This window comes from Pomacea canaliculata, linkage group LG12 (assembly GCF_003073045.1).
Source record: "Pomacea canaliculata isolate SZHN2017 linkage group LG12, ASM307304v1, whole genome shotgun sequence".
NCBI classification, from domain to species: domain Eukaryota; kingdom Metazoa; phylum Mollusca; class Gastropoda; order Architaenioglossa; family Ampullariidae; genus Pomacea; species Pomacea canaliculata.
The window spans coordinates 13,896,215-13,920,579 of NC_037601.1; the positions used below are offsets into that span (position 1 = coordinate 13,896,215).

The following is a 24,365-nucleotide window of genomic DNA, read 5'->3' on the forward strand; positions in this document are numbered from 1 at the left end:
TAGTAAAGATCGCTTAATTATGCAGTACAGTTTTTAAGTGTTAATAAAGCAATATATATATATTTTGTTTCAATAAACGAAAAAAGATAATGGCCACTTGCCTACTGTTTCACAATGGACTTAAATGCGAATACAATCTTTAATTGTAGTTCAAAAGTATACACCTGATCAGACCTGATACAAAGCTTTGAGCTAGATTTGGTACTGTAGTGCGCACGGCTGAGGCAAATGACTGACGCTGAGGCATGAAGTCTATTCGTTTTCTCTTTATTTCCCAGAAACAGGATTGCACAGATAACTAAGACTTTTTTGCAGCTTGGGAAGCTGCTTTGATAAGCAGGCGAGTACACACCAAAGAATATTTACAATTACACACATAACATTATCACGGGTTGCATTCAACTCTGTTCAAAGTCTTGAGTGCTTTGTTTCAAGGTAACTATGGAAAAATATTTATCAAAGCAGATTCAAAAGATAAGTATTTCAACAAACAAAAGAATTTTTATTTTGAACAATGTAAAATTTGTTCGATGGGTTACTCTGGTAAAAGCAAGATCATCAAGACTAAAGATCACTAGCACCGTTCGTTAACTGAAACGCACATTTCATACAATTTTGTGTCTTCAGATAGGTGCTGGAAGGAAAGAGGAGGTGGAGATGAATTGTGACAAAACGAAGGCAGGAAGGAAAAAGAGCAGGAGTGGGGATAGACTGGAACAGAGAACGGTGCTATGAAAAAAAGAGATCGGTGTTCAAAGTGCTTTACTGTCTTTCAACGGTTTTATTTTTTTCTCTGTGATGTCGTGGCCACTTACAGATAAGTAATTATAATGCTCCTGTGACTTGACGACAGCGGCGCTTGATCAGGATCTACAAATTGTGGTGGTGGCGGTAGTGGTGGTGGAGGAGGAGGAAGTGCAAACGGTTGTGGGGTGGTGGGTCGTATGGAGGAGTTTGACGTTGACAGCCACCCGACAGGGGGTAACCCGGCGGAAAATCGTTATTGCACGTGTCGCCTGTGGGAGTCAGTTCCTGTATGTCCCCGCTGCGCATAGAAGCCAAGTGCGCATGTCTGGGGAGCTTCGTCACAGTCGCCTCGACTTGGCTGGCATCCGTGACATCATATCCGCTGCGCCAGCGTCGCCCTTCTCCAGCATTGTCGACGTGCAGCGCCTCGATGGTGACGTCAAAGCTCTCCGCCGCCTCCTCGTTTACTAGCGTGCACGTGCTGTCAGTCAAATCGCCTTCGCTGTAGTCTTCATCCTCGAAATCCAAATGGCGGGAATCGACGTCTTCCCCATCGTCGGACCCGAGGGTCCGGCGGTGAAGCGAAGGGTGTTCACCAACACCTCGATGCTGCGGGAGGAGGTCTGGGGGGCTGGGTGGAACACCTCCCGCACAGAGGCGTACATGGGGTCGGATTGAATCGACGTCAGACTGGCGTTGCTGCCACTCTGCGCACGTGCCATCTGCATGTGATGAAAGAAAATGGCGTCACGGTCGATGGTGCGTTGAACACTGGAGGTGGCTTTTGAAAGTCATCCAGCGAGACGAGAGAATCCTGCAGAACGGACCGTACCAAGGAAGGTCTTTGAGGTGGGGGAGGGGGTAGTGGTGGTGGCGGAGGAGGAGGAGGTGGTGGTGATGGTTGAGGAGGTCGTGACTGCTTCGGTGATCGAGCAGGTTTTGTAGCGGAAGAAGGTCTGGGTGGCGCCGAGAAGGGTAGCGAACTTTTTTGGGTGGGAGAAGTATTGTTTGGCATTCCTTTCCCACCCGACTGCGAGCGTCCCAACTTTGGTGCCGACGCCGCCGCTGCCGCTGCCGGGAGTTTGTGAGCCAGCACGACGTCTGGTGAGTCGCTTTTCAGCAGGCCGTGCCTCTTGTCGCCGCCGCTGCCACCGCCACCACCACCACCCGAGATGGTCACCCCGTCTCCGCGATGGATTTCTCGTTGCTTCACTTCCTGCGCCAGCCGCTCCTGCATGGTTCTGGCCCACCCATCCACTCCTTCGTGTAGCTCCTTTCTGTGCTTCGCCTCCACCGATCGGCTGGGCACGCCGTGCTGGCTAAAGTCGATGACGTTGTCATCGGCGTTCTGGTCATCGTCATCTTGAGCAAGGAAAGCGTGCTTTAATTCCTTGCTCTTTACCTCGTCCGCCAGGCGCTTGCTGAGAAGCGACTCCAAGTTGCCCGGGTCGTCCTTCTTACGGTAGCGTTTGGACGTACCCGGCACGCTTTTGGCTTTGCCCTGAAGCATTGCACCCTGTTCCTCCCGCTGCGGATCTAAGTGGTCCACAGGGCGTTGAGCCTGTGGCTGTGGCTGCTCTGATGACCTACCTCCCTTGGTATGAAGACTGGAGCCGCTGCCCTTGGACTTCTTGGCGCGCCCAGAGCGGTCGATGACGACGTTGTGCAGCTCTGCAGTGGACGGGACACCGTCGCGCACTTCCAGCAGGTCGGCCTGCTGACTCAGCACGCGCAAGAGCTCATTCTGGCTTCCCGCTGTGCCACCAGGGACTCCCGCACGCGCAGCCACTCCGCCTCGGACAGCATCAGTCGCACGACGACCACAGCAACGTTCTCCCGCGAGCCGTAGCCCTGTGCCAGGTCCTGCAGGCGCTTGGCTGCTACCACGGGGTCGGAGATGTCCTTAACCTCACGCACGGCCTCCTCGTGCGACACCGCCTTCCACAGCCCCTGGTTGGCCAGGATGAGGAAGCGATCTGAGGGGCCCAGAGTGCGCTCCGCCGTGTGTGGATCAGGAATCACGTGTGGAAAGAGATAGCTGCTGCCCAGTAGCCTTGAGTTGAACGTCACGCCGTTGACACGCCCGTCCTAGAAACAGGTGTCACTTTTAGAGATCGATGTCGGGAGAGGAGGGAGGGATAGTGAGAGAGAGAGAAATGAACAACTTTGTTCATCGCAAAGGGAAAAAGTATGCTCTCTCACAAAGCAAAGAAAGAACAATTTTTTAAAAGAGCCATGAGCTTGCCTATAGGGCCAAGATAGGACGCATTATAAGTTAACATTATTATTATTAATTAAATTGTAAAGACGAAGAAAAAAAACGTGATCTTCTCTTTTTGTCAACAACTCTCCGACCCCCGTTCTCCTTTCAGCAAACCGCACTACTCGACAACAACAACGAGCTCACGATTTCAAAAAAAAAAAAAAAAAAAAAGCTCAAGCCCACAAACCTCCGTGACGATTCCACCTGACGTCACCACGCGCTGACACTCCTCAGCGTCGGCGCCGACATCAAAGCGGCGCGTGAGGGCCAGCGCACGACCATGACGACACAGCACCACCTCCGTGTCACCCACGTTGGCCACGCGCACCACCCACTCCCCCCGCCCTAGCGAGTCGCGCTTTCCTTTGCCGGGCTGACCGCTGGCGGTGTGCTTGTCCCGACGTCTGATGTGCACGAGGGCGGCCGCTGCACCGATCTTCTGACCCAGGTCCTTCAGCTTGCCTGCACATGAGTAGAGTCAATGTGTGGAAAAAGTAGGTGATAGGATAACAAAATCACTGAGATTTTTTAAAATTTCTAGCCTCACTCCCCGTACAGAGAGAAAGGCTAAACAGTGAATTCTAAAATATTTTTAAAAAATCATAAAATAAAAAGAAAAGAATACCGACAGCGCAATGCCAAAAGTTTTATCTCTTTATATTTACAGAAAGTTTATATTCTCATAAGCGTGCCTCACAGGTGTGCCTCACAAAGACTCTAATGAAAGGTTGTCGCTCACTTGTGGGCTGCCAGCAAGGTGTACTTCATGTACTCGCTGTGCGTGTGAGGATGAGACTGCTCAGACTGCAACGTCGACACCAGCGAGTCGGCCAGCACCTTAGCGACCTCGTCGTTCCGACCACCATCGACAACAGCGAAGAAAGCTTGGCCATCCTCCTTCAAAGTCGGTTTGTTCAAGATGGCCACCGACAGCCTGGACCAAAACTATTTAGGTTAACTAAAAATGTGTATGTAGAAAATTTTAATTTTAAAAAAGATCATGAATCAAACACTCAAGAGCAAGACTGGGCAAGTCAAACTTTGTCATTACTTAGTTAGACATTTTCTAAAGGCAGGTTGGCTTTTGTCTCTGACACTGAGAAGGCGTAATGACAACACTGAAAGTCTGCTTTGTAAAAACTCTGAGGCCGAATGTTCTCCATCCAAACAAGTTCATGGGATGCAAGTCCATGTTAGGGTGAAGAGTGCCCACACTCACTTATTCCTTATGCCGGAGGTCTGAGACACGCCGCTCATCCAGGGATGTGTGTTGATAGGTTCGTCAATTGTCCTCAGGTCCTGAAGTGACCAGTTCTGACCGCGCATGTCCATCATACAAAGCCGCTTTGATTTCCTGTGCAAAGAAATTAACCCCCGAGTCCACCAGTGTGAAACAAGAACAACAAATAAATTATCTTTTACTGGTCTGATATGAAGCCATGTAAGGATGTTGAGTTTCAAGATGTCCTCATTTTAATTTCAAAGTCTCTTTTTAATCGTTTGGCTGTTATAAAGCTATTAATATTTTTGTATCAATTACTTTACAGAAAATATTCACAAAATATATAAAAACTAAGGTTTAAAGGAAAGAATGCTTATAGAATTACATGCATTCTGAGAAGAAACAGACATACGGTGTTGAACATTGCACACCATTATTATTTTTTTTTTTTTACTCATTTTTGTAAAGAGAAATCAAGAAAATAAAAATGATTACCTTAATGATTTTCACCGTCATATTTACTTTCATAGTCTTGCTTATTTAAAAATAAAACTTTCACCGAGACTTACTTCACGCCGTCGAGGTCATGGGACGACACCAGGAGGTTAGGGTTACCGGAAATATCTAGCAGGTTCACTTGCGATGCCACCAGGTTGCTCATACTTAGGTTTTGCAGGTGATTGGAGCTCACCTCCAAGACCTGCAAACATCCTCAGTAAGTAGGCATTTCATCCTCTCCAGCAAGTATTTCAATGTTACCGAAGCACAACACCATTGGTCCTCTGCTAAAGTCACTTTGGCTTAACACGAAACAGCAATAACTAAAAGTGATCATAGTTTCTATCGATAACAATGCAAGCAGGATTTGTTGGTCTTGCGTAACGCATGTAAATAAGATTTGTACCCTCGTAAACCCTCCCAGGTCCCCTACATATTTGGTTTCCTAGCGTAGTGCAGTTTGTTATAAGTAAAAGTTATGTCTACAACCTTTAAAGCTGAAGAATTCTTGAAAGAAGGCAACTCCTGTAACAAGTTGCAGCTGGCACGGAGAACCTGCAGATGGGGGTGACGGCCGAGACAAGAGGGGAGATATGTCAACATGTTACTGGACACATTCAGCTCCAGCAGTTGCGTCAATTTTTCCAGATCCCTGAAAGCATGCGGAACATGCAACAATCGCCAGAAAAATGCCTAAATATTGAGTACTTATGTGAATAACTATACCTTTCTCTACTACATACAGTGTAGAAATTCCAGAAATGCATGGCAGAAAACACAGAAAGTTTATCCAAATGAAAATTTCTGCGGAGATGTAATATTGCCTTTAAATGTCCTCAACAAATAAATAAATAAATAAATAAGAGGAAAGATAATTGACTAAGTGAGCGAAAAAAGGGAGTCGGAGATGTAAACATCATTCAGTTTTTCGTTTGTAAACGAAAGTGAAGCATTTAAATGATCTTTTGTAACGCAAAACGTTGTAACCTTGACTAACATAAAGGTATCGCAACACAAGAAGGACAAAAAGCTATACTTTTAGAACTAAAACAAAAACAACAACAACACACACACAGAGACAACCTACAGAAAACAAGTAAATACAACAAGATCATGAAAGACAAAATATCTAAAACAACAAAACAAAAAATAAATCAACTGTTCAAACCTCTCCTCAATGACGGAAATTTTGTTGCCGGCCAGGTGCAGCACCCGCAGTCGAGGAAAGCAGCACACCTTGGTGACAGCCGAGTTGCCGAGGTTGTTAAAAGACAGGTACAGCTCCTGCAGCTTGTTGAAAGAGTCGTTCAAGTTGGGGACAGGAATGTCACACAGCCGGTTGCGAGTCATGTTCAGATAGCGAAGCCTATACAGACAACAACACGACATGTTGTGGAAATACAATTTAACACAGGACTGGACTTTTTCTACATGCATAACACCAAAATTATGTTATATATCAGTCAAAAAAAGGTTGCACAATAATTCAACTTTTCGTCTCGAATTTGGAAAAAAAAATTCAGAAGTCATAACGTATAACATAATATTTTTCTGAGCGCAATCCCTAAGTTCTGGAAAGGGTGATACAATGTGTTTGAAGGTAACTGCTGTTAAGACTTACTTGCTGGTCTGAAGGAAGAATTCAGGAGACAGGACCCGTATGTCGTTATGCTCCAGATGCATTTCCTCGATGATACAGTTCTGCACAGACTCTGGTAGCGACGACAACTGGTTGTGGTTCGCCTTCAGCACCTTCAGCTTTCGGGCATCAGTAAACAACCTAACAGACGAGAGAGTAGGCTGTTGTTAGCGAAGCATTAGGCATGTTCCCAATTTGGCAATTTTGAGAAATCTACAAATGTTTGCTGTTTGTGTTGCACTGAATCGCTTCTCTCCCAAATCTGCTTACAAAAAAAGAATTTCAGAAACTCTTAAGTGACAGGAAACAACATACTTGTCCGGAAGTGACGTCAAGCAGTTGTGACTGACATCCAGTTTGACCAAAAAGAAGCAGTCCCCAACCCACGAAGGGAGAGCAGACAGCTTGTTGCTGCAAAGAAACACGTGTTTGTAATTTTCACAGAGCTATTCAGACCGAAAAAGTTTTGAAGTCTCTTTCGTGAATAGAAACATTTATAACACGTATTCAGAGCATCACTGCGCGCACAACCTTGACTGGTATTCATGTTAAAGCCTCAACTGTCTGGGCTATAAAGTTCCTATGAAAATATGTCTCTGAGAATGACAAAGTCCCGAAGCAGTTTTCAGCACTCATTTGTCGCCGCTGCAGTAAGAGTCGTAAGGTGCCAGGTTCGAATTCCATGTTGGGTGCATACACATCTCTCTGGACTTGACATTCTTTAACAAGTCTGGCCGTCGAGAATTATCTCCCTGTACTGACATTTTCTCCCCCACAGGACCCCAGAGGTCGTTAGCTCCTATGGTAGTGTCAAATGTGACAAGTCACACACTCCAAACATGCAACACGCCTATAGCAATGAAAATGCTTAAAATCCTTACTGAGAGACATCAGCGCTTGTCAAGCCATTCAGGTTTGGGGTTGATGAACAATGTTTCCAGATCTGAAACAAACAGATAAGCTGTGGATAAAAATGATATCATGGATGAAGGATACAACAGAGATGAAACAAGCGCAAACAAACAGATGGCATCATGACAAGCATGAACTACACGCATGTTCACTATTATTATTATCAAAATGTTTACCAAATATTTTTCAAGAAGATATGAACTCACTGTTGTGAGAAGCAAAGAGATTTTTCAAGGAAGTGCCGTTCACCTGCAGACTCTTCATGCCATTGCGGTCACAGTTGAGGTATTCTATACAGCGAATTGCTCTGATGTCAAGATCGACCACCTGAGACAGAAATTACAATATAATAATGTAGCAGTGAGCTGTCCTAAGCAACTGGATACAGAAGTAAAAAAATTCCTTCAAAGACCGCCTCGGTTTTTCACTTCTTTTCTCCCTCTCCCTCTCTGTGCTCCTCTTTCGTTGCTTACTGAACCACAAGTAGATGGGGTGCTAGAATAACTGCCAAGATGATGATCTACTGCATTCTAGTCTTTTAATTTTTCTAAATGAAATATCATCTTCTCTATCGTCTTTAAGCCCCTTTTCACACATTATCTGAGCCACCTTAACTGTAAGTGTGTATCCCCTTACCATCACCATCATCATTGTCATCAACGTTATTATTTTATTGTACTTTTTTCCATCATCCTATGGATTTCAAAAAATCGATTCATTCTGGCCCCGGGTCCTTATAATCAGGCTATATAATCTCCAATCACACGAACGAAAAAAAAAATCATAAATTACATTTATCCATTTGAACACTTAGTTGTTACATTTAAGTTTTGCCAAAAAGCCTATCTACAAGACAATGCCACTAAATGTCCACATGACAACTGAGTGCACATTTCCAAAGTTCTCTGGCAGCCCTGAAAGCCCTCAAGTTTACCCCGTTGTCGCGGATGTCTAAATGTGTCACGTGCTCCAGGGAGTGGAACTTGGCGGTTTCTGTGGGCAGAAGCTGAAGTTTGTTCATTCGAAGGTCGATCTTCTTGATGTGGTTCATGAACAGGAGGAGTTCAGTTGGGAGGCGAGACACTTGGTTCCCGGCCATGATGATGCTATCGATCTAAAACGAGAAAAAAGAGAGAAAGATCGAAGACCATAAATCATATCCCTAAGCCTTGGATAAAAGAACAGCTAGCTTATAAAAATGTTATTATGGTTATGTTATTATATGAATGTTATTATTATAGCTGTCAAACAACAAGGTTTAGTTATGTATATGAACTGTGGCGCGTGTGTACTGGTTCCAAATATATCTCTAAGTACTAAAATCACAAATGTTACCTGGTAGCTGGCATGCTGCGACTGCAGGAGAACACTAGGGATGGCACTGAAGTGGTTAAATGCGAGAACTATGACGGCAAGATTCTTTAAGGTCGAAAGTTCCTCCGGCAATGAGGACAACTTGTTGTTATGAATGTGAAGTATCTGAAGACTAATACAGAGAGACACAAAAAACAAACCGTTGAATGGTAGCAGCAAAAACATCATATTCATCAATCACAGGAAGATATCACTGACGGAAGAATACACACAAAGTAAGAGTTTGGTGAATACGTGAACACATTCTAAAATATAAAATAAAAATTGGAAGAGAGAAAGTGCAGATTAAAACTTATTTTTTTCATTACCAAAATCTATGCAGTCTTTAATTAACTCTTAAATCATCGTAGACAGACGGAGAGAATTACTTTGTAAGCTCCGCAATCTGTGGAGGGACGTCCTCAAGCTTGTTGGTGGCCAGGTTTAGCTCTGTCAGTGTTTTGATGAGACACAGAGCCAGAGGGAACACTCGCAGGTCGTTGTCAGCGAGGTTGAGGCTGCGCAGAGTCCCGAAGCGGGGAAGGTCGTCGAGCCAGCCGATGGTGTAGATGTCCTCCTCAATGGGTCTTTCGCGCAGGACGTTGTGTCGTAAGACAAGCACCTCGAGATCCTCGTTGATGAAGACCGTCTCTGGAAGGAACTCCAGGTGGCAGCCGGACAGGTCGGCTTTGGTTGGAAGCTTAGATGTCGCCTAAAAGATTTCACAAATTTACGACATGGTTCCTGCCACAACGGCAAATTTCTCAGGTGACCTAACGGTTTGGGTAAGTAACCTGTGACCGATGGCATTAATGCCATTAACGAATCTAAATCATGAAACCAATCAACCAGCTGAACCAATCAACGAAAGAAGGAAAGATTGATTGAAGGAAGAAATATTTGAATAAAAGAACGAAAACATGAGAAAGACACGACACACAAACAAACAAACAAAGAAACAAGCACCAACGATTAACCAAACGTGGGTACCCTGACGCTCATTGAAAGCCTTACTTTTCGGGCCTTTTTCAGCCATTTGCTGTAGTCGGATTGTGTAGCGAAGGACATGTACAATGACCTCTCCCTTGAAGAGTTGATGTCAACTTCAGGACATTCACTTGACCTTTGATCTGCACCTCCTCCACGGACCCTTTGGCTAGCTGCACCACGGTGGGCTTGGCTCCCTTCTCTGTGACATAAGTTTCGATGACAGAAGCGACGGTGATAGTCTCCATGGTTACAAAATATTAAGGAGGGGAGGTAGAATGTTCTTGTGTGCAATAAAAACGGCAGAGAAAAATGAACCTTTAATTAAACATTCGATCCCATATTTTTTCCCAATGAAATATGAAGATGACCTATCGTTTTATTGTTTATGCAATGTGAAAGACTTTATTTGATGATTAGAAAACTCTCTTCGTGCATAAGAGGCTGAAGGTATGAGTAGATTGTGGCTGTTACCTCTGTAAATAAGCAGCCGGGTTCCTGAGATGACACAGAGACGCCGGACCCACTGGTGGAGCAGTTTCCCCTTGCGGATGTACACATAACTTGTCAGCTGATTGCGAGAATAAGTACTGTCGGAGACAGGTTTGCCTGTGGGGGAAAAACAGAACTCTGGTCGTAATTAAATGATAAAAATATCTTTATCGCAATATGATTTTTACACACTAAACAAAATCAGTAGCTATGGGGGCGCACTATTCCTTTCGAGTTGCATTAAAATTTAAAGAGAGCAATCTACTTTGTGATATGTAGAATATATTTTCGCTACATAACCCTGTTAAAACTTTTTTGTTGAGGAAGAACTGCAGTGCACTAAATATTATTGTCAACAGGAAAAGTCTTTTTAGTTAGAGTTTAATTTTCGAATTGCATTTAAAACACACACAGACACATCCACAGATAAAAGCAATGCGTGGTGCCTAACTAAGTTGTCAGTAGATTACAACGGTCTAACTCCATGCAATTTTGGACAACGTGTTTTATTTATGTTGAGTTACCTGCCCTGTATGTATTTCCCCAATACACTATCACGCTGTGAGCGTGGGAGCAGACGACTGGGGAGCAAGAGAGGGTTGGGTGCTGCGAGGGTAAAGGTGTGAGAGTAAATTAGAAAAGTAAATCCTCTTTCGCACGTCCTTCTTTATCAATAAATCTTATGACCTCAGCACGTGTGCTTTTTTCAAACCTTCTGTAGTAATTACTAAGCTAGATCCGTGCCATCTGAATTACACAGACACGAAAATGAACGCCGAAAAAAGAATTTAAGCAAATGAACGTGTACTGAACATGTCATATCGACGACAGCGAAAATCTTGAATCAGGTTTTCGAAGACAAAGGCCTAATATGGTTTTCTTAAATATAACAGGACTACCCTCCATGGCAGTATGCAATATCTAATGTATTTATTCTTGAGATATTTAGGTAACCTAGTTAAAAAAAGAAGCATCATCAACGATCCCTTATCCTTTGTTCACATAAATTTAACTCTCGTTTTCGGTAGTTTATCTTGCTTATGAAACAGTCACAGAAATTCGCTACACGGCTTCCAATGTTTTCAATCATCATCTCAAAACTCCTTTCATTCCTCTTCTAAGCCAGAGAAATTTTCAGTACTTTCCCTTTGCCCAAACACAGGGAGTGACTTTGAATATAACTCATATTATGAAATATGTTGCAACAGCCGCGAACATTAAGACACATCTGTGCTGCTCTATTCAGTCGAGCGTGGTTTGCTTGTATTTCCCACGACTGCACAGCATCATCTAAAGGACCCCCCTGTGCGGCAAACCGTCCGAGGCATACATCCAGTAAGTGTACACCTCAAAAGAGGTCAACAGAACGATCTTTGGTTCCCGTTCCTTTGTGTAACTCATTGCGCTCCACTTGAGGGTTTTGTGGGTTTTGGGTCGTGAGGACAGATTTGGTCTGTTTAAGAAGTCTCTTGTTTCCAAGACACTCAGCGTGTGCAATATCAACCCACAAAGAAAAAGTTAGAATACCCTAGCGCTTACCCTCCACAACTCTCCTCTTTTCCCAATCACAGACTCCTTTATTTAAAACTACCTAGCTTGCAATCTTTTATGGATTCAAAAGACTGAGTTAACAGCATGAGTGAAAAGTGGATGTGTCTTTACTTGGCCATATGGTTAGGTTTGGTATGATAGACATAAGTTGGGCGAATTAGGAAACAGAACATTTTCCTTTGCTTTGAAATAACCTTGTAATAATAGTGATCTACATATGTACAGAAATTTAAGAGTTGGTTTAATGAAACATTTATGTTTTTCTTGGAAGGCAAAAGAAATGCTCGCGTGAAAACCTGACACCATTCCTATTTTTAAAGAATGTTTGAAACACGCTTTGTGAACAACCACTTCTCCCCTCAATTTGTTTTTAACTAAAGTGAAAATTGGTGTTATAATGCGCAGTTATGACCTCTTAATGTTAATGTGGAATGACTAAAGATCGAATGATATCTGTTGTTTGCATCATGGACGTGTATAGGTGGACTGCTGTCTGTCTGCCGAGACCAACGCTAAAGATGTAACAGTCTGAAAGGAGACTGCATCGAGGTGGATGTTCCTTGCTGTCAAATACAATATGTATGTTTTATGTACATCTTCTGTAAGCCGAGTCCACAATCCAGTTTCTGACGGCTGTTGATAGGTCAAGACACATGTGTGTGTGAGATCAGATCAAAGCAGAACAAACCCCTACCAGCATAAAACTTGACCAGGTACTGCAGGTCTTCTTTGGACCCTTCCTCCTGCACCCGCCGCAAGTCGGAGTACCCGATGCTAGCCAGGTACTCGTTCTGCACAGCCAAGGGGCAGTCGAAGGCCTCCATACGTCGAATGATGTCCCCGTTGAACTGCACATGCAGGGAGTTGTTGGGGATCCCCATCTGTGCGCAGATCTTCTGGGCCGGTGTGGACAGTGTGCAGGGAACAACTCTGAGTTGACATCCGAATCCGACATGAACACCCGTATAATCCCGTGGCTTGTGTCTTCCATGATCCATCGGGCCACGTCCACCGTTGCCTTCCCACCGCCGCCGTTCTCCTGTTGACGTGAATCGGACGAATTCTGCCGCAAGGGGGCGCTCTTGTCCCGGCGGTTGACTTCCTTGTACAGGTCAGCCAGGGAGTCCGAGAGGTCCCAGATGTCGTCGTTGTCTTGCGTCAGGGTCAGCCCCACGCTCTGGTGAGTCAGGGTCAGACCAGGGTTCATGTACTCCCCGACGCTCCACCACGCGTTGCTACTGCGGTAACTCCTGCTGAAGGTGGTGCTCGCCTGCTGCCCTGTGTGTAATGTCACATGCTTGATGTTATTCTGAATGCTTACGAAGGGAAGGTGTGTAGGGACAGCAGGAGGACAGAAAAGTAGAAAAATGTCAAAAAGATGAAAGACTAAACGACTCTAGAAACAAAGAATGAGAAGAATAAAACCACGTCTTTATAATAAGAAAAAAGAACAAAATGTAAATGACTACAAGAAAACAAACAGACGATTAATATACAAGACGAAGAAAACGAAGACTGTGAATGGGTATTGAAGACAAGGAAGACCAAGAAAACAACAACTGAAAGCCACATATAGGTGTTATAAGGAGAGAGCCGCCATGAAAAAAAATATATATAATTACCACATCATCTGCGCTGTCATTTGTCGAGTTCTTTTAACTAACTAGACACTGGGCTCTGGCGATTAACCACTAGTGAGTTAACATGGCGGTGATAGTCCCACGTAGGTGTCAATATATTGTAAGCAAGCAATCTTGGATTGCCATGAAGAATTTTACAGTTTGTTTGTAGTGTTATAACAAAGAGTGCCCGCTTTCTGACAAAAGGTAATGCGTAGAACAGAAAGAGAGAGAGAGAGAAAAACAAAGATGGCATCATCACTGATGCTGTTCCTGGTTTAAGTAACTTCTTTCTTTAGGTTCAAGAGGTCATCACGCTATATTACAAGGGAAAGTACGTTGTATCTAGTTCATGAAACTTCAAGGCAGTACTAGCACTGCCAAAACTTCAAATCAGCTAATAAGCAGCATGCAAAGACAACAAACCTGATTCCCTGAAGTAGGAGCGGGTTGATCCGACGAGAGACCCATGGGGAGCCAACTGTTGACTGTCGGGACCAAGGCTTGCCGTCTCCGGCCGGCTGCTGCTTACGGACATCGCCATGCATCATCCCCCCATCACCTGCGCAAGCAAGAACGCGGGTACATGACGTGTGCACACATGCAAGCTATCCTCCATCCCCCAACACAGACACTCGTCCTTTGACATAATCATCAAACTAAACTGAAGAGTCCATGTCTATGGAATGATGACAATACTGTCAAATATCCCTCCTCTTCATCCTTCTTTTACTTCTCTCTCTCGTCTTCCACAAGAAAACCATTTTAACACACTGTTTTCTTCCTAAACCTAGTGAAGAAATACACTTTACGCAGACCATTTTTAAATCGAAGACACAGCTACTTGAATTAAAAAAGAAATAAAAATGGCTGCTTATTCACAAGGAAAAAAATATATAAAAGTGAACACTAAAACAAGAACTAAATAGAACCAAATTGGCACATGTGTTAAGTAACTACCACGATAAATAAAACCATAAAAATTTGAAATGTCTATCAGAAAGGCAGGGAACTCTTCTTCCATGGAGTTGGAAACAGAAGGTCCAAAGGCCGCGCATTTGTGGACACGAAGCTGCAGAGAAGCTGTGGCCAAACAATCCTCTCCCATTGGCAAATGTCCTCTTCGCGAAACTAAACAGAGCTACAGAGAACTTAAAGCCTTCCGAGGAAATCTCTCCCTGCAGGTACGTAAATGCACCGAATATTTGACATTCTGTGCGGGTAGTCTCGGTTAGCCTTCGTTGCCCCAAAATAACCCGTTACAGGGTTACAGGGTGACTGAGCCAACGTCCAGACGAGGACGCGCTGCCCTGAGCAGAAACAAACAGGTCCACATGCGTCCTCAGGGTGAACTTTTTTCACTAAGTCGCACTTCCTGTCTGCTTCGTTTACTAATATTAGGCCCTGATGTACATTTAATTGACCTGGGAAGTCAAAGAAATGTAGGTCACCTTTCTACAACTATTGATAATAAAAACTGTATGTTTGTTGTATACAGGGCCATTTATATGCGAATATCTTCAGAATTTTTTTTCTAGCAATAGTTTGCCTACCTCAGCGAATAAGGAAAAGCTAGACATTACGATGACAGAAATTGTATATTTATACGTCTATGATTTTATGTGATTCCGGGATAATCGCTAAAACATCTCAACTATGATCGTCTAAACAATTAGTACCAGAAAATAGCAGCAAAGCGGTAAACATTGTTAATATCCTGAAATAACAAGCAGTAAACATTATCCTTAAAACTTAATATTGTAATACGCAGTAAACATTTTAATATCCTTAAGCCTAAATATTTTAATATGCAATAAATATTTTAGTGTCCTTACGACTAAATATTGTAATAAGCAGTAACATTCCTACAGGTTTATTTGCAAACACAACAGATTGTAATACCCATTCAAGAGATAAACTGTCAAAGTGTAGTATTTAAAGTTTTAAAAAGCAGTAACTTTTTTTAAAAAACAATTTTGTCATCAACTGTTTGGGAGTTTAAAGAAACAAGTTTCAGATTCGAGAAATATTTAATGCTGGAGTCATGTTTGTTAAAAACGTCTCCCTACCCTAACCACATTATAGATCAGCAAGTGGCAGGACTTTAACGACGATAATAAAATGGGAGTAAAATGGAATATAAACACCACACACAATAAAATTATTCTAAACATAAAGTTTGAGAGAACTTTTCAATTGCCGACCAAACAATCCTACTCGGGTTTTCCACGTCCATTTTTTTAAGTCCGCCTAAAGACCATCGGGTCAAGCAAACAGCCGACGCGGAGAAGAGACATCACTCGACTGAATAAATAAACTCTGTGATTGCATGGGTCAACAGTTCGTTTAGAAACTTTTTTAATGTCGTCAGAGTCTGACATTTATCGACTTGGTAATCAAAAATATATTTTATGTGACTGAAATGATCGTGACGATTTAGTCGTTCTGTATGGTTGTCTTAGTTCTGTCTGTCACTTGAGTGTCAGATAGATGGCTGTCTTAGTTCTGTCACTTGGGTGTCAGATACATGTCTGTCTTAGTTCTGTTTGTATCACCTGAATGGCAGACACGCAGGTAAACACACGGAGTCAGGTCAAGGACGTGCACGTCTTCACGTCGTCATTTTGCAATGACGTCTACGCGTGCCTACGTCAATCGCCTTTCTGACGTCAGTGATCTGATCACGTGCGCGCCTTCTATTGCGAGGAACATGGATTCCATCTGAGGTTTTTAAATCTTGTTTTCTCTCTCCCTCGCTCCACCCGTATGTGTAAGTGAGGGGAGAGGGAGAGCCCGTTAAGATGATAACATGCAGATTTCAATAGGGTGTTTGCAGTCGTGACCCAGTTGCTAATCGACGTGGGAGTTGAGACGAGTGTGAGTCCCCGCGCGTGGGAAAGTAGTGGAATGTGAGCGCGCTTTCCACACCGGTCAGGGGAATGGGGGCCTGTCGCTATGGCGGGGATGGCGACCCTTGACCTGAGATACCTGTCATCCTCATAAACAAAACACTACCGGTTTGCCTTGTGCTGGCAAATGCAAGCAGCCTTTACTGCTAAAAGCTGGTTTCTCCCTTCAGGTGTCAAGTTTCGGTGTGGCTATTAATAGACAGTTATGTGAGAAGGATAGAAAGCTGAAGACTGTATGGCGGTAACAACAAAGAAAGTATTAAAGTATGCCTCATTGCAGTACTAAGAAAGAATTTTAGCTTTCGAGGAAATGAAACAGGAGTGATTGTCCTTTGTGTCGATATTTATATATACATGTACATATACATGCATATTACCGTCATTTATATGTCTGTGTTTTACAGTAAGTTGTAGTTGATGGTTACAGTAATTCTAACATATAATTCAATGGAAATGACCGAAAAGAAGACACAAAAAGGTCAAAACTAACGAAAACTAAGGAACAAAGGGAGTCCTTTACATTGAATGAGCACAGTGCGTTCCATAGCCGCTTGTACCATACTCTATCAAACGCCTTCTTAAAGTCAATAAAGTTATGTTACAGATCTTTAGGAATGCGCAGAGTAGTCGTGCAATGCTTCACCGATGGCTATAAGGGCAGGTCGAAAGGATGAGGTTGTGGTCACTGTTAATATCTGCACCCGGATATGCTCTCCTTTTGCCTGGTTGATGCTTCATTTGAAGCCTTGGCAGCAAGATAAAGTCGATCTGATTGCGAGTCAACACATAAGGAGAGTGTTAGGTGACGATCCGTTTCCCTATGTGAGGATGCAAGGTGTTGGCAAGGGTCAACCCGTGACTGTGCAAACTCAAGTAGCCGGAGGCCCCGTTCATTTGTCCCACCAAGCCCGGAGCATTGCCAAGTGTCTGAGCTGACCTTTGCATTGAAATCCCCTATCATGGCGGGGATATCCTTCAGTACCTCTCGGATAGGCTTTTATATGGACGGAGGTGGGAGCGCAGACATGGATGATAGTTATGTTGTAGAGCTTGGCAACGACTCAGACAAAGATAAGCCTGCTGGAGATGGGTAGGAGGCTATTGAGAACCACCCCACCTCCTTGTCCGCAAAAAAGTGGTGGTGGTGGTGGGAGGCGGTTCTTAGTTGGTCTCCCAGCAGGTTTTTCTTTCTCACAGAGGTCACTGATCGCAAACATAATATTGCAACGTGTGTGACATCGTTTTTCTGCCCGTTCCCCAAATTTCATGTAACTCTTTAGTCTAGAAAGCAATAATCGTTTGGGCACAAGTGAGTCAAGGCAAAATGACATGTCTGACATTTCTCGAACCTTGGATTGCGTTCAATATGTGCCAGGGGCTACAACCATTTAAAAAGAGGCAACCCAAAAATTTCCTTTGAAAAAGCGGCCATCGTAACGCGGGTGATTATGTGTCGAGCTTGCCCGCCAGGGTCTTTATACAAGAGTTAGAATGATGTGTTATTATTATTTAAACTTTGCTCCTTTCAGTTGATAACACTTCAATGCAGTTGTATTCAGCTGGGACATTCTGGAAGGTTATTCACGCGAGGTGCTATGGAAGGATCGGAACTCTGTTGACCAGTTATGGCTGCTGTGTTTTCCCGTGGACCACTTCATCACTGCGATTCACATCTTCATATGTAACAAATCATTGTTAATCTGTTCTTTTCTTTAGTGCATTATTTCCAAATTAATTTTTTGCTTATAATTGGCGTTGTTTTCTATCGATGACCGAGTCTGAAGAGCCAGAAGTTGAAAATCACGTTTCTCCATTTTCATTTACATGAACTAAATAAAATGTGACTTCAGAATTTAACATTAGCCGTCATTAACGAAAATTTAACAAATCACAAGCGTAATGGCATATAATATAATATGATTAGCGATAAAAATATATATTATTTTAAAGACACACTATTTTAAAACAACGCTGAAACTTTCTGGCTGCCCCAGAACCTTGCGACCATAAACGTTTCTTAGTGTTCGTAAACAAGAACGGTTCGAACACCGGTTGTTCTGATAGAGCAGATGTCTTGGTGCAAATGATTTAGTGTGCTATAAGTTTATCAATGGTTTTGGTTTGCGACCGCTAGTTACACTAGGAAGTCAGGTTCCCTCCCCTCCTCCCTGACGCACGACGTTTTAAACTGAACTCTGACCCTGAGGCGAGCGTGATGGACATACTTTTTTTCAATTTTTCCGTCGCACACGTCATAGCCGAAGCGTTTTATCGCACAATCTCATGCTTTCTCATCTGTCAGGAATTCTGTGTGAAAATGGATACACCCCATGAACAGATCTCATCTGAGAAGATCTCATTGTACTCTTGCTTTAGGAGAGGTAAGCGACAGCAACATGATCTTTATAAACGTCTGTTGCTTAAGTTCCACTTATGTGGGTGTGTGTGTGGGGGTGACTAGGTATAATCTAATGATAACATGCTAGATGAGTCCTTTATACATCTATAATGGTAGAGACCGCACCCGCCAGGGGTAGTTATGTAGCGAGGGTAAGTTGTTGCCGACTGCGGGGTCTGCACGCATCACTGAATACAAGACAAGACACTTGTTTTCCCCAGCCTACCCCCCGCGTAACATTCCACCCCACTACGTCTACGGGAGTTGAATGTCACGTTTTTCCAGTTTCATTTAAAGGTGTTAAAAAAAACCCCATCAAAATTAGCCTTACTCACAAAAAACATGGGTTCATGACGAGCGTAACGGCAAATAATCTTCCTAACGATCACAAATGTGTCAGATCCATATACCATTAAAATGATCGGAAACTGCTTGGAGGCAGCGACTTCTTGATGTTTACATGGTTATTTTGTTATAGTCTTTAAACCTAACAGTAGAAAACTATTTGTGTCAGATACACTGCCAGGTGTCAGGCTCCAAAAAGATGTAGCTGAGAGTTATCCTAGAACTTCTTTGGTACAGACAAATAAATGAAACTATTTGTGGAGACAAGAAGTGAAATGCCGGGTTAAGGAGCAAGAGTATCGAGACCAGAACAGGCAAGAAAGTACTAGCAAGCATCACTAATGTCCTGCCTGCGGTCATTTCCCATGAATGACAAAACTGCTCACAGCTGATGAATGAAGAAAAGCTGAGGCAACAATGACAAATATTTGACAACGTGGGGTAGGACAACACTAACCTAACAAATTCCTTTTCACCAGAATATCACGTACAGAGCACACTCATGGCCTGCAGGAAAGGGTTTTCAGTACAAGCTATTCAGACCTGTCAATCAAACCTTGAAGGTAGGGACTATGTCACATGACCTTATACTTATCTTTTAATCCCCTTTCAGATGTTGCCTCGAAGTTGGACCTCAAACAGCAGAAGAGAAGTGAAATGGCTAGCAAGGCCAAAAAATAAAAAGAAGATTGACTTTGGAACAATCGCGTGCGAGTACACACACACAGAGTTCTAGCATATTTTAAATGTGTCGTTGTTTGTTCGCCATTTCCTCTTGGTTCTCTTTTGCCTGCCTTTGGGACGCCATTTTATGCCACCATAGCAACTCACGGCTGTAGCTGGTGGAGCAGAAATGTGTGCAGAAAGCTTTGATGTTTGTGTCCTCTTTTTTTTTTTTTTTTTTTTAAAGTTTGGTGCATCAGCTTAAAGGTGTCAGTGTTCACCTGTAGCTATGAATGACGTTTAGCCTGAGACCACATTTAATGGAGGCGTGACAAGTATCTGTAACTATAAACGTGGCTTCACGAAAACAACTCAAGCATAAAAAGTTTTTTTTAAAGTTTCAACTCCCCCCAACTACCTAACATCAAACAAATCTTGCCCATTCTAACTCTGTGCAGACAAAATTAACCACGTAACATGTTTCATTACTCAAAAAAAAAAACAACAAACAAACAAACAAACAAACAAAAAACAAAAAAACAAAAAAACAACAACAACAAAAATTCCGTCAAATAAGATGTCAACCCGAATCTTTGTACACAATTAATACTAACTGATCCTCTTTTATTATTTTAGTGACTCTACTTTGTAGCAATGTAGTGCATTTATTTATTTTTAGATAGAGGGCTTTTGCTTATTCTAGTATCCTCGTAACTAAAGATTTGTCATCTCTCTCTCTCACACACACAGAGTTTTGCGTGTTTGTTTAACTTAGGATACACAACCATTACTACTAACGACTTCTCATGCCACTTATCAGCAGGAAAGGAGGAAGAATTTAAGAAGAATAAAACGGCATTAATGCCCATCGGTGGGACGAAGCTGGAAGACAAAAAGAAAAAAATGAAAATAATCTGGAAGTTCTACACTAGAATAAGGCAACAGCTGGTAACGCCATATGGAAAACATATCTACTAGATATGGTAAAGATTTCCCTTGGTCTGATAAAAGGGGATGGAGTAAAAGGATTCAGCCCCTTGACACATCCTGTTATGTAGCGTATCTCCGCCCTGTTCCAGTCACTGTGATGCCGAATGGTTTTCTTTGATAGGAACGACATGCAATGTTGTGAAACAAAGACTTCAATGATTTGGAACGTTTTGTTTTTATATTGTCAATAAACTCACGACGCGCAGAGGATTCGAGGAAAAAAAGGTCATCACCAGTATAAAGGTTTGGCCTAAGGCGCATGACTCGAATCTCTCCATCCCAAAAAGGAAAAATGGCGGCTGTAGTCTTTTATTTGTAGTCTTCTCCTGTGACGGGAAAAACATTCACCTCAGCGGGCGACTGCCAATCTGCAAACTGCTTGGGACTCCTTTTGAACTGAGGGTTAGCTCACTGTAACCAGACGGGGACATGGTTGGAGCTGTTCTTTAGAGAAACGCACTGGGCGGTCTTGTTGAAAAGAGGTCTGCTGCAAAGATTCGATCCTGTGTGTGCATCTAGTTCTTTTGCACCCGTGAGACTAACAGAAGGGTAGAGCAAAAGTCTGGCGCGATATTCAGTTTATAGCTTTACTCCTTCTTGTAGATCTTTGCTTTGCTGTGCCTACGATGTTGACCATGACTGTGTTCTTGTCAGTACTGACATCCCGTATACACTGGGGCTGTTCTGCATCCTGTTCGTGAGGTCCTGCAATTTGCTGCTGTTGTCTGCCAACATATCAATGTCGGCAAAGCGCAGGCTGCCTAGGGATTTCTCACCTATGGAAATGGAGGTGAGGTGGTGAAGAAAAGTTTTCTCATTCTCCCATCTGGTTGTTGGTTATTACAGCGCTTCTACAGTTTTTGTAAATCGATTTGAAGGTTTGAACAAAACCCTCCTCGATGTTGAACTTCTGCGTCACGTGCCACAGCCCCTATTGCAAAACTCTGTCAAATGCCTTTTTAAAGTCGATGAAGTCATGGTAAAGCCCTCTTCAGCGTGGTAACCTCATAGAGCACGGGTGGAGAACTTTCTTTCCTTCAGGGGCCATTTTCATATTTATAACACCATTCGCGGGCCACAAAATTTATCTACTTTATAATTAGCAACTCTGTTCAGTCAAGCTGTAATTTCGCCACAGTATGTTAACGCTTTTGCAATGTGTAGAATCAATCCCAGCCTGCCTGACACTCTTGTTCCCTAAGTCACCACAACCCGCCTCTTCGTAATAACGTACGCGAAAAATATACTCTGCTTCTATAAATAGCGAAACAGCTGTGTGGAATTCTCCAAAATATATGTTCACAATTAGAAAATTCCTACAGGAATATAAGAAACAAAATCTTTTTTTTTCGTAATCCACAATTTTCTGTTTGCGCCTGTGCAATGAAAGTACATTAATAATAATCATTACTTACACTCCTCCATCATGACATTTGCTGTCTACACACATGCTACACACACAGACCTGCACATGCACGAATAAATGCACATTTTACCAGCTAAAGCTTTTACATAAAATTAATGAAAGGATAATTTTGGACGTTTGTAGGCATGAGCTGTACACACCAATGTCGACGATAATTTTTTAAATTATTGTACACGTATCAACAGCCGACATCAAGTCAGAAGTGGTCTACCATCGTATGTGTCGTGACTACCCCGTAACGGTCGTGTCCATACCCCCACCACCACTACCACCACCACCACTACCACCACCACCACTACCACTACCACCACCTATGCTCGCGACATCGAGCCTTTTTCCCTCTTCCCCCTCTCGCTCTACAGTTAATGTGTCCGTTGTCATGCTCAGAAGCTTTTTTTTTTTTAATAATCAACATCGCTTTATGTCAACCAGTACGCTGCTTAAACCATGTAAATGTTTGGCATGGCAATATTTGGCAATGTTTGGCTGCTTCAAACTTTAAAAAACAAAACAAACTCAATCTACTCTACGACTCTTATATGTTGCAACAATCAAACGTCTTACACACTGCTCAAGCTTTAAATAATGTATAATGTAAATATCAAAGAACATGCAGATACACTTGCTTGAGTTAATGGCTCAATGCGTTATACTTACTCATTGAAAAAAGAAGTTGATTCACAGCAACTCCATTGTAATAGATACCCGGAACACGTTTGGTTTGTTGTCCTTCTGAACGCACACCACACAACAGGTGTTCCTGCACTGGTGTTTGGATCAGGATATTTAGCCTTGCTGGGTACAAGAAAAACACAGGCCAGGTAAGCGAACTTCGCCAGGTAACAAGGCCTGGTCAAAGTATCCAGTACGAGAAGTTTAAACACCTTGGAATCACGTAATCTTCAGTAACAGAACTCTATCGAGCACCACTCGTCAGCAGCGGTGGCTACCTGATCACAGGTGTACAGTCCTTCCTCTTGCGGTGGCAAAGACACGCTACACAGGGCATGTTCGACGAAAGGCCGACGCCCCAGACGACACACTACTCTACCTGTAGCCCTCCCTCACCCCCACAATTCGTCTGCCGCGACAGGGATAATAAACACCGAGCGAACGAGAGTGGTTGACGAGGGAAATACCGGGCAGGAGAGTTGGGAGGTAAGGGTGGGAGACCTCCAGCCCCTGACTTGCCGTCAGTCGTTGGCGCATGCGCCGTTGAGCTGACGAATGTCGTCTGCGTTCAAAGTGGGACAGTGAGAAGATTACACGAACCTCTCGACAAAATAACCTCGGACCAAAGAGGATGGATGCTCAGTGGAAGAACTCGGTGGGAGGGTGAAGGGTGGGAGCAAACAATTGCCGTGTTGAAGGTAACTGTCGTGATGACCAGATTCATTCCTGAAGTTATGATTGTGATCTCTGCGAGTGACAGCAAGAACGAGGTGTGAAATACTTGCACAGTGATCTCACACACATAAAATGGCTGGTTTACTTAAAAAAAAAAGTTCCATTTTGCGGTGCAGGGACTGTGCAGCAGTTTTAATATAATAATAATGTAGTAATATGCATGAGCAGATGTGTCAGTATTAGTCTGCATGCTTATGTATATGTATGTGCAGGTGAGTGTGTGTGTGCATGGATTACTCATCTATATACGAGGTATATGTGTAAAAAGGTAACATGGTTAACCCTTCAAAAGTAATCTCCCTTGTATCTATGAATCTCTATATGTGTGTCTAATAAATGTGTGTGGATAATAACAAAAAGGTGTTCATGCACTTTAATCTTTTAAAAATTTTCATCTCCCCTCTTTTGTTCATCAAGACGTTTCAAGAAAACTTTATCAGTTAGAATATGTATGTAGTAAGTGAACATAAAATAGCTGTATGCTAATATTTTGAACCCCTTAATTGGTCTTAATGCTAGTAAATCTGGGACATTATCAAAAGTCAGAATTTCTTCTTAACTCATATATTGCAGTGGTGTACATATCTTATAAATTTGTAATAAATTTTATTGTAATAAATAATTTGTATAAATCACCACCCTGTATAATTTTTGTCCCATTTGTATATATTTAATAATGTGTATATATATATATCTTGCATTTGTTCCACCAATGTGTATAATCCACTGTTCCTCAGGTGAATTTACTGCATTAAGTAAGGTCTTAATTATTATTCTTATGGATTATAAATTCTCTTAAGTATGATTTGTCCTCCTAACCCAACTTAGTAAAGTTCTGTTATGACTGACTTCATAGCTGGGATCATTTTGCCTGTAGACATCTAAACAGACCACACGATAAACATATTTTTACATGGCATGCAGTAAATTCAAGTTATTTTAAG

General features: G+C 42.8%; 1 protein-coding gene across 1 annotated transcript; it reads right to left on the bottom strand.

Moving 5' to 3' along the window:
* Positions 1-251: 251 nt before the first annotated feature.
* LOC112577395 (PH domain leucine-rich repeat-containing protein phosphatase 2-like) lies at positions 252-23,392 on the bottom strand. Its single transcript, XM_025260459.1, is given in 24 exon segments — positions 252-1,539; positions 1,794-2,341; positions 2,473-2,835; positions 3,198-3,472; positions 3,584-3,591; positions 3,750-3,944; positions 4,230-4,364; positions 4,802-4,932; positions 5,220-5,382; positions 5,899-6,096; positions 6,352-6,510; positions 6,685-6,780; positions 7,267-7,312; positions 7,488-7,608; positions 8,216-8,395; positions 8,617-8,767; positions 9,024-9,346; positions 9,649-9,716; positions 9,719-9,823; positions 10,090-10,230; positions 12,359-12,596; positions 12,599-12,942; positions 13,710-13,845; positions 22,672-23,392. Coding segments are annotated over 23 exon segments (4,410 nt in total). The 5' UTR covers positions 13,828-13,845; positions 22,672-23,392; the 3' UTR covers positions 252-1,235.
* Between the last annotated feature and the right edge of the window lie 973 nt (positions 23,393-24,365).